Source organism: Etheostoma spectabile, chromosome 8 (assembly GCF_008692095.1).
Source record: "Etheostoma spectabile isolate EspeVRDwgs_2016 chromosome 8, UIUC_Espe_1.0, whole genome shotgun sequence".
NCBI lineage: Eukaryota > Metazoa > Chordata > Actinopteri > Perciformes > Percidae > Etheostoma > Etheostoma spectabile.
This window is the reverse complement of record NC_045740.1, coordinates 9,081,005-9,096,156: the sequence shown is the minus strand read 5'-3', so window position 1 is coordinate 9,096,156 and position 15,152 is coordinate 9,081,005. Positions and strand designations below refer to the sequence as shown.

Here is a 15,152-nt window from a genome sequence, read left to right as displayed (position 1 = left end):
CTTGAGTGCTCCACAGATGAAACTTTCTAACTTTTATTATATTTAATACCTCTGTTGTGACTTAAAGTCACAGTACATAAATTAGCTTACCGTGAAGTTTTAATGGAGGTGAATGTTGAAAGAAAAACGTTCTATCAGTTACCTTTGTATTAAATCTGTTAAAGTCCTTTATGATACCATCAGCCAGAGACAAAGATCAATACAATTCACAAATAAATAGGGCGAATACACAAACTTTCTTGTTACACACAACTTTCCCTTGAAGCTTTTCTTGTAAAATGTTTGCTAAATTTGTAAATTTACAGGGTCCACTGTTGTCCTTTGAGTCACTTGTGTGCTATTTGAGATAACTGGATGAAAAGCAATAGCCTGTTCCCCTCTCTGGAGAATTTTTTGACATTACACAATCAAAATATTTCAGTGACCATAGATGCAATTCATAAAGCAACATTACCGTCGTTTTCATGTGTCTCTTTTTACCTTGTTCTCTATCCAAATGTGTGACAAATAATGTGTAGGTGTATAGGTGTGTTTCCACTCTGTGCCTGCCTGTCACTGTGTATCAGTGGGCACTCTTACGGTCAGAATAGACTCACATGAACGCGCAAAACTAAGAGAAAGGGGTAAGGGGAAGGGGTAAGACAGAGAAATGAGATTCAGCCCATTAGCCTGCTTATTTTTGTTGGAGTCAACAGCCTGTTTGGTGAAAACACTAATCCGGAGCGGTCAGAGTCTGTCTGCAGAGATCAAAAATGTAATGACCTTGCTACAAAGAAGTCTTTTTCATATGAAGGTCCAGCTAGTATATTTGAGAAAAATGTGTCATTCAGGGTTCATAGAATATATCCTATAATAAAAAATGTTTTGATAGAAGACTTATAATTGAATGTTTTAACCTTGCTTATCCTCTGCAATTTACAAAAGTACTCAAGGACACTGTGGGGATTTACAACAGACATCAATAAACATGAAACAGCACCTCAACGGTTTTTAAGACTCTAAATCAAGAGAACAAAATAGGCCACTGAGGCGTCAAGTACGAATATAAAGAGAGAATATAATATGGCCAAGAAGATTTGTAAATAAAATGTCAAAAGAGTGTGAACTGAGCTTTATGGTTTCACAATATGCTGCAGTGCAACATGTAATCCTCATTACTTGTCATGTCAGAATTAGTCTATATCGACGACGTTTCATTTACAGGATTGTTTAGGTGCTGCCGGAAATTGCGCCAGATGTCCTTCATTTTGGCCAGATGTCCGTCACTTTCCGCTTTCTTTGTGTTGCCATTTTTAACTCTGGTGGATGTATGAGGACTATGGGTTACTGCTTCTCAGATCTCTGCTGGGTAAATCCAGACAGCTCGCTAGACTATCTGTCTGTTTATCTTTTCTGTTGCAGGACTTACACAACCTTTGAACGTACACATGCTCCACCAAAACGTGGAAGAGGCACTGTTGCGCCGAATCACACATTAGCGCTGACCAAAACAATTGTGATTGGTTTAAAGTGATGCCAATGAATCAGATGTTTTTCTCCCAACCAGGAATGCTGTGTAGACTAGCCAGACCCTCCTGGAGGAGGAAGGTCTGGCAATATAAGACTATATTAGAACAAGCTACAGTTAAATGTTTTTCTTTTAAAGTATATTCCTATTGATAAAATCTTCATTTCATTTGTCTTGTATAATTATTGTGCGTTGGCAGTAGTCTCCTTGGCGGGCGGTATGACATTTTACTCTTGTTTCTGTGTGACAACCCTGCCATGCAGCTAGCGATTCCAGTCCAACACATGAGGAGAATATTAAGTTGCTAGGGCAGCAAGTGTTGTATGATGGGATATATTCCTTTTCTGCCAACCCAGGGAATCCAAATACGTGAATAAAGAAAGAAACAATGAGATATCACTTTATCATCCAAACTAATGTGTACCATAGCATCAGTAGCTTCACACAGGAGTAGGAGAAGATTAAAGTAGAGGCCAGGAGACAGAGAGTGCATGGCATGTTTCCAAGGAAACAAGCTGTGCTGTGGACAAACACCTTTTGATGGCAGTAATGTCAATATTCAGTAGTCTTGCTCCAGCAGATGCCCACTTGATTATTCATCTTCTTAGAATGTAGAAAAGAAAGCCATCAGCAAAGATGTGTATGCACTGCAACCTGAAACCCTAGCTGGGTGATAAAACCATAAATGTTTACAGTGCACATGATGGACAGCTATGCAGAAAGACAGTTTGACATTTTAGGTTGTTCTTGCTGATAGTTAGATAAAAAGACCTGTACGAATCTCATGTCTAAACCATAGACTGTATAAAATATGGACATAGTCTCTGTGCCGACGCACATAGGTTTCTGAAGAGCAAAAATGAAGGTCAAAGTGGGCATCTCCTGGTGGCTCTGTCCAAAGTCATCTTGGCAGTGCCTGACGTCCGCAGCTAATCCATAAATGGGCAAAGAAGGGGTGCCTGGATAGAGCTGAGGCGGGCCAAAAGAAGTCTACAGTCTCCTGTGACAGCATCCACCTGTCACTCAAAGCGGCAAAGCCCTTTATGCATAATTTGAAGCCTTCATCATCTATAATTAATACCAGTGAGTTATAAAAAAAAAATTCACCCCTTACAGTTGAAGTGGGAACTCAGCTATAAAGACCAAAACCGTTGTAAGCATTTTTAATTCTTAACATGAGGCTCTATGGGGATTGACCATAGACCGTATAACGGTCTATGCTTGCAACATGAGCTTTAGCGTCAATTCCTCTTGAACGATTGAAACTTGGAGCGTTGTTCTCCGTGTCCATGGTAACAGCCAGACCTAATGACGTAGGAATATGATGCCTTCAAGTGCTCTAATAGTCGACTCACTTTAAGCCTAAATGTGGGTCAACCTTGAACAAATTGCAACAGAAGCCAACAAGGGAAAATGTCAAAAAATATCCAAATATAGCCTATTCAATCGTTTTCTCACCTGAATAGTGTAACCCTATTTGGGCAATAATAATTAATAAAGGCTGGTTACTTCTTCCTGCCTCTCTCTCTCTCTCTCTCTCTCTCTATATATATATATATATATATATATCCATTTTATTTAAAGACGCCTTTCTTGGCACTCAAGGACGCCGCACAGGGAATTCATAAATTAAGAACAGCAAAACAAATACTATACAACAAAACAACGGAAAAGGCAGAGCAATAGACATTTAGGTGGAATAGGCAGTTTTAAACAGATGTTTTTTATATGTATTAATACTCATGGGTAGCCTAAATGGGCCCATTCAGACCTTAACATTAAGTATTTAATTGTAATTAGATTATGCACCGTTTGCCTATGTTAACAAACAATTAAAAAAAAAAAAACTTGTAATATATTTTTTTGTTTGTCTTGGTGTAAATAATCAACTCAGTTATTTTGTTATTTTCATAGTGATATCTAAAGGTTCAAATTTTTACCCTATTTGGGTGAGAAAAAGAATGAATAGGCGTATGAATAGGCAAAATTTAAACCTATATCACAATTGTGTGAACAACTTGGTGTTATTGAAGTCTGGCGGTATTTACATCCTTATCAAAAAGAATATAGCATGGGGTAATGTTAGTGGCTCTCTACAATCTCAAATTGAGCTATGGTTAATTTCCTCCTATACTTTACAATATGTTTCTGAAACATTACACAGCTATGCCTTTTCAGATCACAAACTGATAGTGGGCACTTTTGCTAATCCACAAGAGCAAACCAGGAAATCTCGTGGTTTCTGGAACTTTAACTGCAATCTATTGAATGATGAAGCCTTTTGTAAATCAGTGGAAGCTACTGCTTGTGACATTTTCAATTGCAATGAACTTAGCAATGTTCGAAAAAGGGAATTCTTTAAATTTAAAATCAGAGAATTAGCTATTAAATTTAGTAAGGAAATGAAAAAACGTAACAGTTTGAGAGAACTAGAAACAATGGCAGAACAGAACTCTTTAATAAATAAAAATACTCTTACCGAAGAGGAAGAATTAAAGCTGTCAAGTCTGATTATATATAAATAAGACCAAAGGAGCCTTTATACGCTCTAGAGAAAAATGAATACAAGTTATTTCTTTGCTCTGACTGTGATAAACCTTAAATCTTCAAATCTGAAATTCTTGAAGCTGTAAATAAAATGAAAAAAGGGAAATCTCCAGGAATGGTCTTCCTGTTTTATAGATGCTTTTGTAACATAATTGAAGCTCCATTTTTTAACATGCTACGAGTATATTGTATCGATAATGAGGAAATGACTACTATGAAGCAGGGTGTAATAACCTTACTTCACAAACCAGATAAAGATCCTCTTTTGTTAGAAAACTGGGGACCTATAACATTGCTAAATGTAGATTATAAAATACTTTCATTCATTTTTGCCAGGCGCCTAAAAAAAAGTATTGAGCCAAATTATAAATGAAACTCAAACTGGTTTTATGGCTAATCGGCATATAAGCTGTAACACCAGGCTTATTCTTGATCTAATAGATTCCTCTGAATATGTGGAATCTGTGTTAGGTCTGCTGCTGGTTGCACCCTGTCTCTGCCCCCCCCCTCCCCTCGGTCTGTCCTTGATTGCAGGAGTGAAGCCTGGTGTGCGGGAGTCAGGGTTCCAGCTGCAGCTCATCAGATCCAATCACCTCTGCTTCAAATCCCCGGTCAACCTACCGCTCCTTGTCAGATCCTAGTTTAGACTACAACATTAGTCTCTTTGATGACTCTACTTTTTGGATTAGCTAGTGTACTTTGCTTGTACTTATTGTTCTTAGTTTGCCACAGTTTCCGTGAACCTGACTCCTGCTTCCACCACCACTCCTGGCATCCACCACTCCTGCCCTCCACCTTGGATCACTTGATTATCGGACACGGTACCACTCACGGTCTGCACCCTGGATGGCTTTGGATTTGTCTTGGACTTGGTTTCTTTCATTATTCATCCCCGACACTGGAATAAACCTGTTAGACTATCATTCTGGTCTTCGTTTTGTTTGCATTTTGGCTCAACTAGTTACTACTACAAGTAACAATCTGACGCTGTAATACTATCGCTGGATTTTTATAAAGCATTTGACAAAGTAGAGCCTCACCTCAAAGTGATGAAATGCATCTGCAGAGTGTCACTTGCATAATTTCAGACCATTCTGATACAGAATTTTAAATGTAAAGGCTTAAATATCCAATAAAAGCTATATTATGAAATCTTTGTTCAGGCTGCTAATTAATTAAAGCCCTATTTTATCTCTTTTTCAGGCTACTCTAAAAAGGAATTGTACTGTTAATCCAGATTCATTCAACATCACACAGGGCTGTAGAAATCAAGTAGTAGCCCATTACTTTCTAAAACAGAATACTCTCACTTTATTCATCTTGTATGTGACAAGTTATCTATTGTTGAAAAAAAATCAACTATTATTAAATTCAACTATTAAGTGAAACAAGTATTGACAATGTAAGGAATAGAAAAACAAGTCTAATATCATTTACTGATTCATTTGTTGAGCAGAGAAAATTACATGTTTTTATTACATAAACTTATTTGTCAAACTAGCTGTATTGCTATCTGACAATTAAATTTTAGCCTATGTGTAGTTCATGGATCAAATAAAACGCGATCAAAGAAGTATTTGTCTCTCGCTATTCACTACCAGAGACTGTAAAAAATAATGGGCAAAACCTCCGGGTCGGAAAAGTGAAGCCAATGCGCAAGTGTGCCTTAAAGGAAAATTCTGGTTGATTCTAACAAGTAGCTGTGTTGTTTTGAAATTTGAAATGCTGTCAGTAGAGAGAAGAACGAAAGAGAAAAACAAAAACTATTGGTGCTGCAAAATGTGTAATAAATTTCTAGTTTTGGCCACATACCAAAAGCTCAATTTTTGTCAAATTCAAAAAAATAAGATATTGTCACAAACTCTGAAAACAAGCAGAATTGCCTAAAACATGCAGACAAGTGGGAACCAGTGTGCTGTGGTCCCTAACTCTGTCTTTGAAGCATTTGCCATTGTAGCAGGTGTTGTATATTTATAAAGTCATTTTATTGCATTCTTTTGCAGTGAGCTGCACAGCTTGTCGATGGTGGACTGCCTCTCTTCCACTGCCTCATCAATGAGGCTGTGCAATGAGCTAAGGGTGGGTTGCAAGGTGCCGAAAATAATCAGATCCTCAAGTGGAAAAGGAACTGAGTACCTGTCAATCATCTGACATATTGTCTCCTGCTCCCCCTCAAGAACCGTAATCTGGGGAAAGTGAGAAAAAAAAGAGTAAAAACAATACAGTGTTTTAGAATATCAGGAACAAATTGAATTGTGCCAATTTCATGAGAAAAAGATTGGTTGATTGACTTATTGCTTGATTGATTGATTGATGAGGAGACAAAAGAGAAGAGAGAAGACTGGGTGGATGACTATATACAAGAAAACATTTTTTATCTACATCTGAATGTTTAATGATTGCTAAAGAAACTGCTTTAATCTGAAGTGTTTGTCTTACCCTCTCCTTTATCTCATCCAGAAATGTGAGGTAGTTGTCTAACTCAGCTGTAGTGGAGGGACTGCACTCTAGTTTGAACTGAGCTTCACGAGCCTCAGCAATGGCAGTCTCTGCCTTCTTCTTCGCAAGCTTGGTAAACATCTCACTGATGACCTGGAGAAGAGATGCGGAGCAGAGCAATGATTCCTACATATCTTTTACATTTTTACTGTAACTTTATGTGTTTTCACTCACTTACGCTCTGGACATTGCCTATGTTTTGATTTCAGTGAGGTTTGAATAGCCTCACTGGCCTTTTGTTTAAATCGCATGGCCATACATGCATCATTACTCTTAAACCAAAAACAGTTGTGTAATCCCAGTAGTAAGTGTTTGCACATTGCTAGTCCTCACCTCCAGACAGCGGAGCGGGGAAGACACAAGCTTCTCTTTGAGCTCCGTGTTATCCACAAGCAGTAAGCCCAGATGTCTCTTCTGTTGGATGGCTAAGGCTTCCTTATGCTCCCTATGGTAGGAATCCAGTGCTTTTTCAAAAAAGGATAAACCTGTGAGACAAAGCAGTCAACATCTATCAGTCATGAAGAACTGTTATTTTGTATGCTTTGAGTTTCTTTATTTTGTGTGTCCAGTCAGGTGGTGCTTTTCCCCATGAACAGATTAGGCACTGTGACAACAAATTATAATAAATTAAATCTTTGGAAACTCTTCCTAACTCATCCAAAAAAGAAACTACCATTATCCCTCTCCCTTCTTAGAACAGTCTTCCCAGACATTTTTAAGGTGCTCTGTCAGACAGTCATTATATAGGCTAGTAATCATTTCAGTCAAAACAACATTCAGTAGCACTGATTAAGATGTATGGTGAATTTAAAAAAAAAAGGTAAAACAATATACAAAATAAAACTTCCATCTTTAGACATGAAGTGAGTATTTCATTCAAACCTTTGAGGATTTCATGCTTTAACCACAACAGTTTTATAATTAAGGGCAAAAAAATTCCATATAGATCAGTATTTTACCTACACTCTTGGCAAAATTGGAAAGATTTGAAAGATGCAAATAGTGGTCACTATATGACGTAAACCTAACTGGGACGGTGTACTATAGTAGTCTTTGATTTTCTGATACAGGTTGGCAATGTCTCGTCACATCTCGGATGTAAAGTTACCTACACATGATCAGCTGTAAAGCTGCAAGTTAGGGCACAGAGCATAGTAGAGGCACTTCAAAGGCAAAGTGCAGTGTGGGGAAACGTCACCATAGTTTCTGGCTACCTCTTTATTTATTGGTTGCAGTTTGAAAGGTCAGCAGCAAGGAGGTCAAAGTTGAGATAATTTTAACTATTCTACGCAGTGCTTGGTGGCAATTTTGTGGTTTGGTTAGAAACATATTATACTATACTTTCATTGGGACTGTTAATGCAAGAAAAGGCACAGTACTGGTTTAAGCAACAATGTTTTTGTGTCTTTAAGTGCCCAAACTATGCTTCCAATACCAGTACAGCTAACAAAGGACAAAGACTTAGATGAGCACTACTCTCAGCTGAACTGCTCTTTGTGTTGTGAGTGTGAGATGTGATACTAAAGTAATGTTTGTGTTGATGTATGGTACATCACCATGATCCTGTTGGCGCATTGCATCCAGATCCAGACTCTCATTCTCTTTATAGAACAGCCGAAAACGCTCAAATGTGTGCGAGTACACTTTTGCTGCATCAAAGGCAAAATGGAGAGATTCCTGGGGGGAAAGAATTCAAGCTTACTCATACGCAGTAATGTAAATACAAAGTGCAATCTCCAGAGATAGAAACTATGCAGTAAGTTAAAGTAAAAACTGACCTTGACGTCCTGGATCATACTTTGAAGGTGGTCATCATTTTCTATAAGAGATTCCAAATAGGGGCTTTCTTCATAGTTACGTTCCACTTTCTAAAAGTTAACAAAAGTATGTAAAAACAATAGACTTGAGTACAGCTTTTTTGACATATCAACAACATTAGCATTTAGAACAACTAAGTTACTCTGACTATACACATTAGGGCGGTCAAGTTGAGGTGGTGATTCTTTTACTACCTCATAGTCTCCAGGATCTGTCAATGAATCCAAATCAGGATCTGCTGTAAGTGTAGTGACTGACATCACTGCTTTCTTAAACCCCCCAATGATCTCTGCAAAACTCTCCTGTAGGAATTAACAAAATAATATACTGTAGATTGGTATTTAATAGATAGTAAATAATGTTAGTTTGAGGCAGTTTGAGAAAACTAACCTGAAAGTTCTCCTCAGAGGGTTTGTAAGTCAAAGCATGTGGGTCCAGCATCAGCTCAGAGGTGAACATAGGAGGGTCACGGCGAGTTTCTGGCTCAACAGACTAACAAAGACACAACCTTAACCAAAACTGAATTCTGCTCTGTGTTTGCGTGAAAACTCAATTTGGTGGATATAGGAATTATTGTGGTTTCACTGTGAACAATACAATTTAATAATAATAATAATAATAATAATAATATTAATAATTACTTACCTTCTTTTCAGTCTGTTCTTCAGTAGGGTCAGAGGCAGCCTCAGCAGGCTGGTTCCAGCTCTGAATAATGCCATGGCTAGGCGTTCGGCGTACCTGCTCCTGGAGCACAGCCAGCAGTTCTGTGACTACATTCACCACTAAGACGTGCAAGGCGTTGACAACCAAATAGTCAACAAGACGGATAAAGCTGGGTAGGTGAGGGACAGAGGAGGATTGGACTGGGTTAATGTGATAGACGTGCCTGAATAATTAGCAATTATTTTACCTATCATAGCATGAGGAGAAAAGGTGTTAACAATTGCTCTGTTTTATTGACTAATTGTCACAGTATGCCACGTATAGTAGACAAAGAAATAGTTGGTATGTCCACAATGCAAATAGAGATAGAAAGCAAAGAGAATTTAAGAGCAACAAGTACAATAAAATGACCCACCATATGAGGCGGCTGGATTGAAAAGTCTTGAGCCATGGAAGACTTTTCTTGTCCTTTTGCTCATCTGTGATGGACAAAAAACACTTTCACTATCACTTATATTTTAATACTGGATATGCTGTACTGTCTATGTACAGTATGTACATTTCTGTGTCTCCATATGGTCAATGTGCACACACTTAGTTTATGAGATCTGGATTCAAGTTTCGGCAAGTAGTTGGTACATGCAGAAACTGTCACCTCCTTTACCAGGTCTTGAAACTTCCTCAAGTTACTCGACACCTACAATAATGAACAAATGAGGGCAATGAGCTGCTGAGGAGGCATACTTCAAACATTTGGACCGATATTTGTATGGATGTAGAATAGCACCTCTTGCAGTTGTTTGTACTGGACATCCTGAAACTCTTGCAGTGTGTAGGTGTGTTTTTTCTCAATGTGAAACAAGCCTGTGTCACTGATTTGGTAACACATTTTCCTGATGTCTATCAGTGCAGAACGTAGAGGCTGTAAGACATCTGCAAATGTTAAAACAATATCCGCACTACTTACAGTAACTAAAATGTGTAAACCTCAAAGATGTTTCCCTCACTAAGCATATTTACAGTGTGCATTCTGTATTCAAGACCATTAAGACGGATTAGGGAAAATCCAGATCTCAATTTATACGCATTGTCACGTACCTGATTGACAAAAAACAAACGGTTTTGGAGGGACTTCCTGGTCAAATGAATCTTCTTCCAGCGAACTGTGGTGCGCCAGACATGGAATGGTTTCAACTTTTTGAAGAGGGCAAAGAAGGGGATGCGGCTCAGCTCGCAGTGGTACTCGTACTCCTCTTCCCAGCGCTCATGGGTTATGAAGTCATAGTCCTCCTCATACACTGATACCACACCTTTATGGGTTACCATCAAATAGTCATCCTTACTGTACTCATAGACTTCAACTGTGTACAGCGGTCCTTTGGGGTGACTTGGGGTTGGCACATTCTTAAACAACTGAGGAGTGGTAGAACGACACAATCAAAAATAAATATCTCCTGCAAGTAGCTCCTTTAACAGGCAATAAACAGTGAATTGAGCCTTTACCGAAGGGTTTGTCAAGCTTCTGCCTGAGCCTGATTTTCCCTTCTAACATTACACCACATTTAGTCACCAGTTAATTAGACTGGCAGGTGAGCTTGAAATCTTGATACTTCTGCCACAGTTTTTATGGTAGTCTTGTTTTTTAGAATTTACTTTATTTTTGATGTATGGAAACATTTAGTTGAAGATACTTTTGTGGTACCTGTCCATCAGGCACTACAGACAATTTTAAAGCAATGCTTACTCATCACTGACCTTGTTCCTGTATTGCAGTGGAGGTAGGTGGACAGGTTGTTTTTTTTCACGTGGCTGCTTGGTTGGTCGAGATGAAGGTGATTGATTGTACCCGCCTGGATTTGCCTTTAATTGTAGAGATACTTTTGAGAAACCTGTCTATCAAGCGCTAGAGACATCTTTACAGCAATGCTTATTCTTGTCAGTCGTCACTGACCTTGGTCGTGGATTGCAGAGGAGGTAGGTGGACAGGATATTTTTGACGCTGCCTGTGTGGCGGCTCTGTTTGTTGAGATGAAGGCGATCGAGTGTCCCAGCCCGGGAAATACATCTGCTGACGGGCTTGTAAGTGTTTGAGGCTGGGCTCTTTCCGTTTTACACTCCTATTCAGCAAGGACTAGATAAGGGGGAAGACATTGATATTTACAAAAGACCCACACCTGCATATTGTAATTACTTTTGGACTAATTATATTAATAGTATGGGGAGTACTAAATTAGGTGTACAGTAGATGGTATTTCATATTGTCTCAGTCTCACCTGTATGTCTGGAACAGGGACCGGGGGCCTTGGTAGGATGGTGGAGTTCTGTAGTGCAGGGAGCTTGTGCAGCCGCTCTGTGACAGCATGTCAACATTGAATTAAGAGTTGACAAACCTATGCTTTTTAGCTATACTGTATAACATGTAATACATAACTAACCATTTGCATAGTGACTACCTAAATGCTCTATATTAGCTTGGCCTACCTCTGGAATTATTTCCCCTGCTTTGACCAGGGAGGTTCAGTAGAGAGTCACTCGGAGATGGAGATGCAGAGGCCATGACATGTATTCCCTCAGGCTCTGGGACAGCAGCACAGAGGAAAATAAATTGGGATGTAACGTTAGCATTAGCTTAGTACTAACGTTACTTTAGTAACATCAGCTAGAGTTTTCTTTTTTAATCAGAGAAAATAGTGATATGAAGAAAAAAATGATTTACTTTATTACTTTAAGTAACGTTAACGTTAGCCAGATACCTAGCCAAGTTCAAGTCAAATATTAGCTCAATTTGTGGTCCCAGAACATTCCCACACATACCATTGACGCTAGCTAGCTGTTACGTTAGTTACAATACACACGTTAAGCAATAATATGCAAAAAGAAATTGTGGCAAGGTAACTTAACTGTTGTTAAAGATAACGTAAGATAATGAATGCTAACGAACTCAATTTAATTACCGTTAACTTACTGTTTGCCAACTTTTTTCAACTTGCTTAATGCTAGTTAGCAACTACTATCTGTGTAACGTCACTTCGTCTCGTTGAGTAAGCATTGTCTTCGACAAGTATGCAAACTGGCTACCGTTATGGCGTAACGCTAGCCAACGTTTTTAACTATCGATAAAGCTAATATCGGAACTTTTGCGGAACTAGCTAGAGCGGAGTATAGGCATTTAGCGTTAACGTGATGAATGGAGCTGAGGTTTATGGTTTCCTAGCAACACAATTATCTCCCGTCAAACAAAAACATGTTGCTGGCATAGAAAGTAAAGGTTGCTGCTAACTCTTATATTTCTGTATTTTAATTCACACACAAATATATACTTTTCTCTCATATTTCTATATTTAACAAACATATTCATAATTTTTGATCTCATGCTAAATTGTAAATAATACATGTATATAAGAAGAAAATGTTTGCATGCGTGAAGAAAATATATTACTATGAGAGAAGAGTGTGCGTTAACTTACCGTTTGCAAACTTTTTTTCAACTTACGTAGTTAGCAACTACTATCTGTGTAACTTCGTTTCTACAGGTATGCAAACTGGCTAACGTAATGCTAGCTAACGTTTTTAACTATTGATAAAGCTAATATACCGGAACTTTTGCGGACCTAGCTCTAGCTGAGTACAGGCATTTAGCGTTAACTTTATGTCTATGGAGCTGAGGTTTACGTTTCCTAGCAACACAATTATCTCCCGTCAAACAAAAACACGTTGCTGGCTAGACAGTTGAAGGTTGCTGTCGGTACACGATCCGTCCTGTCTGCACGATCCGTTCTGCGCATGTGCATTATGTTCGCGCATGCGCAGATGATAATCACGAGGATTTACCAGAAATTTACGGCACTGCACGATCCGTTCCACACTAGCGGTCTGCTGTTAGCCTCCACCGGAAAGCTAACGTTAGTTTAGCTAACAGCTAATTCGGCTAACCGCTAGCTGAAACAGCATGTTTAAGTTCAATTATGATATTTGTATTATATAACATAACAGCGATATATATAATAGTGGTTACGTCAGTTCTACTTTACTTGTGCTCACTCAATAATTGTCTTTATTATTACTGTAAAGTCTTAAATTAGCTGTAGCTGCTTTCCCCAATGTTTAGTTTGAGTAACGGTATGTAGACTAAATCAAAGCTAGCGGTTAGCCGGGAAGCTAACGGCGGTGGAGGCTAACAGTCCTCTTACATCCATGAGGCTAACGGCTAACCGCTACAACATTGACAGATCGTGTACTGATGTATTAGCTAAATTGCTGGGATTAAGCCGGTAATTGTTAGCCTGGCTAAAATTAATCTTGGAGTCTCCTGTGTTAAATCAGCTAACGCTCTGTCTCCTGTGTTAAATCAGCTAACGCTCTGATCCCAAATAAACGTGTTTAAGTTATTCCGTTGTCTTCTGCATGTGTTCTGTTTTATTTTTTATTAACATGCATAATTTGTCACTATTGTTGTCGCGTTCGATTTAAACCCTACTATAGCAGTTGTTTAGAAGGTTAGAAATGGTTGCACTGGCACCCAGATGCGGAGTGGCAATCCTGAGAGTCGGGACTTTTCCCGGTGGGCCGGTAGTGTGTCGAGGCTGCCTGGCGTGCGGCGCTGCCCGGAGGCCGCTGACCGCTGCCCGCTGGCCGTTACCCAGTGCCCGCTGCCCGGTGGTCGCTGCCCGGAGGCCGCTGCCCGGTGGTCGCTGACCGGTGGCCGCTGACCGCCGGCAGACCTGTGCTTTGACAGTGTCCACTCTCTCTGTAAAAGTAGACATGAGCAGCGCGGTCCCCGTGGTCTCAGCTTCAGGTTTATACAGGACGCCGCGGAGATTAAGTGGGAAAATGCAGCGATATTCCCAGATATGATATTAATGGCAGACTGGTCAGAGATCAATACATTCATGATTAATTTTCTTGTTGCTTGTCCTTCTCTAATAAAGGACAGTTTGTATTACTCCGTAATATGTAGGCTTCATGTTTTTATTAGAACTTACTTTGGTTTCATAACCTTCCCAATAAGTCTCACATCCCTGGACCAATAACGTGGCCTATGTAGCCTACTGTATATAGTGGAGCTTACATTCACCGGGAACACCACAATGCTTCTTCATTTTTTTATTTAGATGCTGTTACTTGTCAGAAGAATAAAAACAACATGAATATTGTTTTACACATATGCTCACAGCGTGTATCGAAATCACTTTTTCTAGTTTTTGTCCCATTCCGTTTGTTCTGTATGGACATTAATTGTACAAATATTTTTAGAATTACACGTAGCATATAGATATTTTTGCATATAGACACTAATTTGGACTTCTTCATTGAAAGTAGTGAAAAAAGGTAAAGCAAAATAATTCTACATCATGGCTAGGGTTGGGTACCGAACTCAGTACTTTTTTGGGTTCCAACCAAATTACGTCTGTACCACCATGGACCGATTCACGCTAAATCAAACGGTGAACAGCAACACACATTTTAGCCAGCAGATAAATGACCACTTAACCCTCATGTTGTCTTCCCGCCGACCTGCAAAGTTTTGTTTTTCTGAGTCAAAATTTTGTTTTTGGTCGTCTTTTTGACCCTTTTGTGTCTTTCCCCCGATGTTTTTGTCACTTTTTCAACGTTTGTTGACTGTTTCTGAGTCTTTTGAAATTATCGTGGGTTTTTCCCCAAATTTTCAAAGCTTTTCTTTAATTTTACATTTGTCACATTTTTTGACATTTTTGTCACTTTTTGGACATTTATTCACATTTTAGTCACTTTTATTGACATTTGTCTTTTTTTGACTTCTTTTTTAATCAATTATTTTTCTCCAAATGCTATTAAATTGACAAAACACCCATATTCAATGAAAGTAGGAAACTGATCATTCATTTAACTTGTGAGGAGCGTTGTTGGGAACCATCCACGTTACTTTTTTAGACAATTTGTTTGAAAGAAACCCACATTTCTGATATAGAAACGTTTTGGAAAAGGGTCAAATTTGACCCGTAGACAAGATAAGGGGTTAAAAAAAAAATCCATATCAGTTTAAATGTACTATGCACTATTTAAGTGTGCTATATTTAGATTTTTCCACCACTTTACCTTGCCACAAGAGAGCCTTGTTGAAGTAAATGCAGGGGAAACT

The 15,152-nt window shown here is 38.8% G+C and overlaps 1 protein-coding gene across 2 annotated transcripts; it reads right to left on the bottom strand.

The window, feature by feature from the left end:
* Positions 1 to 5,563: 5,563 nt before the first annotated feature.
* On the bottom strand, positions 5,564 to 12,811 carry LOC116694735 (dynein heavy chain 6, axonemal). 2 transcript variants are annotated; one of them, XM_032524590.1, is made up of 17 exons: positions 12,000 to 12,245; positions 11,516 to 11,611; positions 11,308 to 11,384; positions 10,986 to 11,165; positions 10,790 to 10,894; positions 10,133 to 10,447; positions 9,822 to 9,956; positions 9,629 to 9,731; positions 9,450 to 9,513; positions 9,017 to 9,203; positions 8,762 to 8,863; positions 8,566 to 8,673; positions 8,332 to 8,421; positions 8,110 to 8,230; positions 6,887 to 7,038; positions 6,494 to 6,646; positions 5,564 to 6,240 (listed from the first exon to the last, which is right to left on the bottom strand). In XM_032524590.1, the coding sequence occupies exons 2-17, from the start codon at positions 11,589 to 11,591 to the stop codon at positions 6,034 to 6,036; spliced, it is 2,175 nt and encodes a 724-aa protein (XP_032380481.1). In that variant the 5' UTR covers positions 11,592 to 11,611; positions 12,000 to 12,245; the 3' UTR covers positions 5,564 to 6,033. The 2 variants fall into 2 exon arrangements, with proteins under 2 accessions (XP_032380481.1, XP_032380479.1); XM_032524588.1 differs by lacking the exon at positions 12,000 to 12,245 and adding an exon at positions 12,502 to 12,811 and having other exon boundaries at positions 5,566 to 6,240.
* Positions 12,812 to 15,152: the final 2,341 nt, after the last annotated feature.

Excerpts from the sequence above, each read along its gene's own strand:
- LOC116694735 (XM_032524588.1), bottom strand. The coding sequence starts at position 11,591 with ATGGCCTCTGCATCTCCATCTCCGAGTGACTCTCTACTGAACCTCCCT. Across the intron at positions 10,895-10,985 it reads CTCTGCAATCCACGACCAAG|GCAAATCCAGGCGGGTACAA; the intron begins GTCAGTGACGAC and ends CTACAATTAAAG. Across the intron at positions 8,231-8,331 it reads GTATGATCCAGGACGTCAAG|GAATCTCTCCATTTTGCCTT; the intron begins GTCAGTTTTTAC and ends CTTTCCCCCCAG.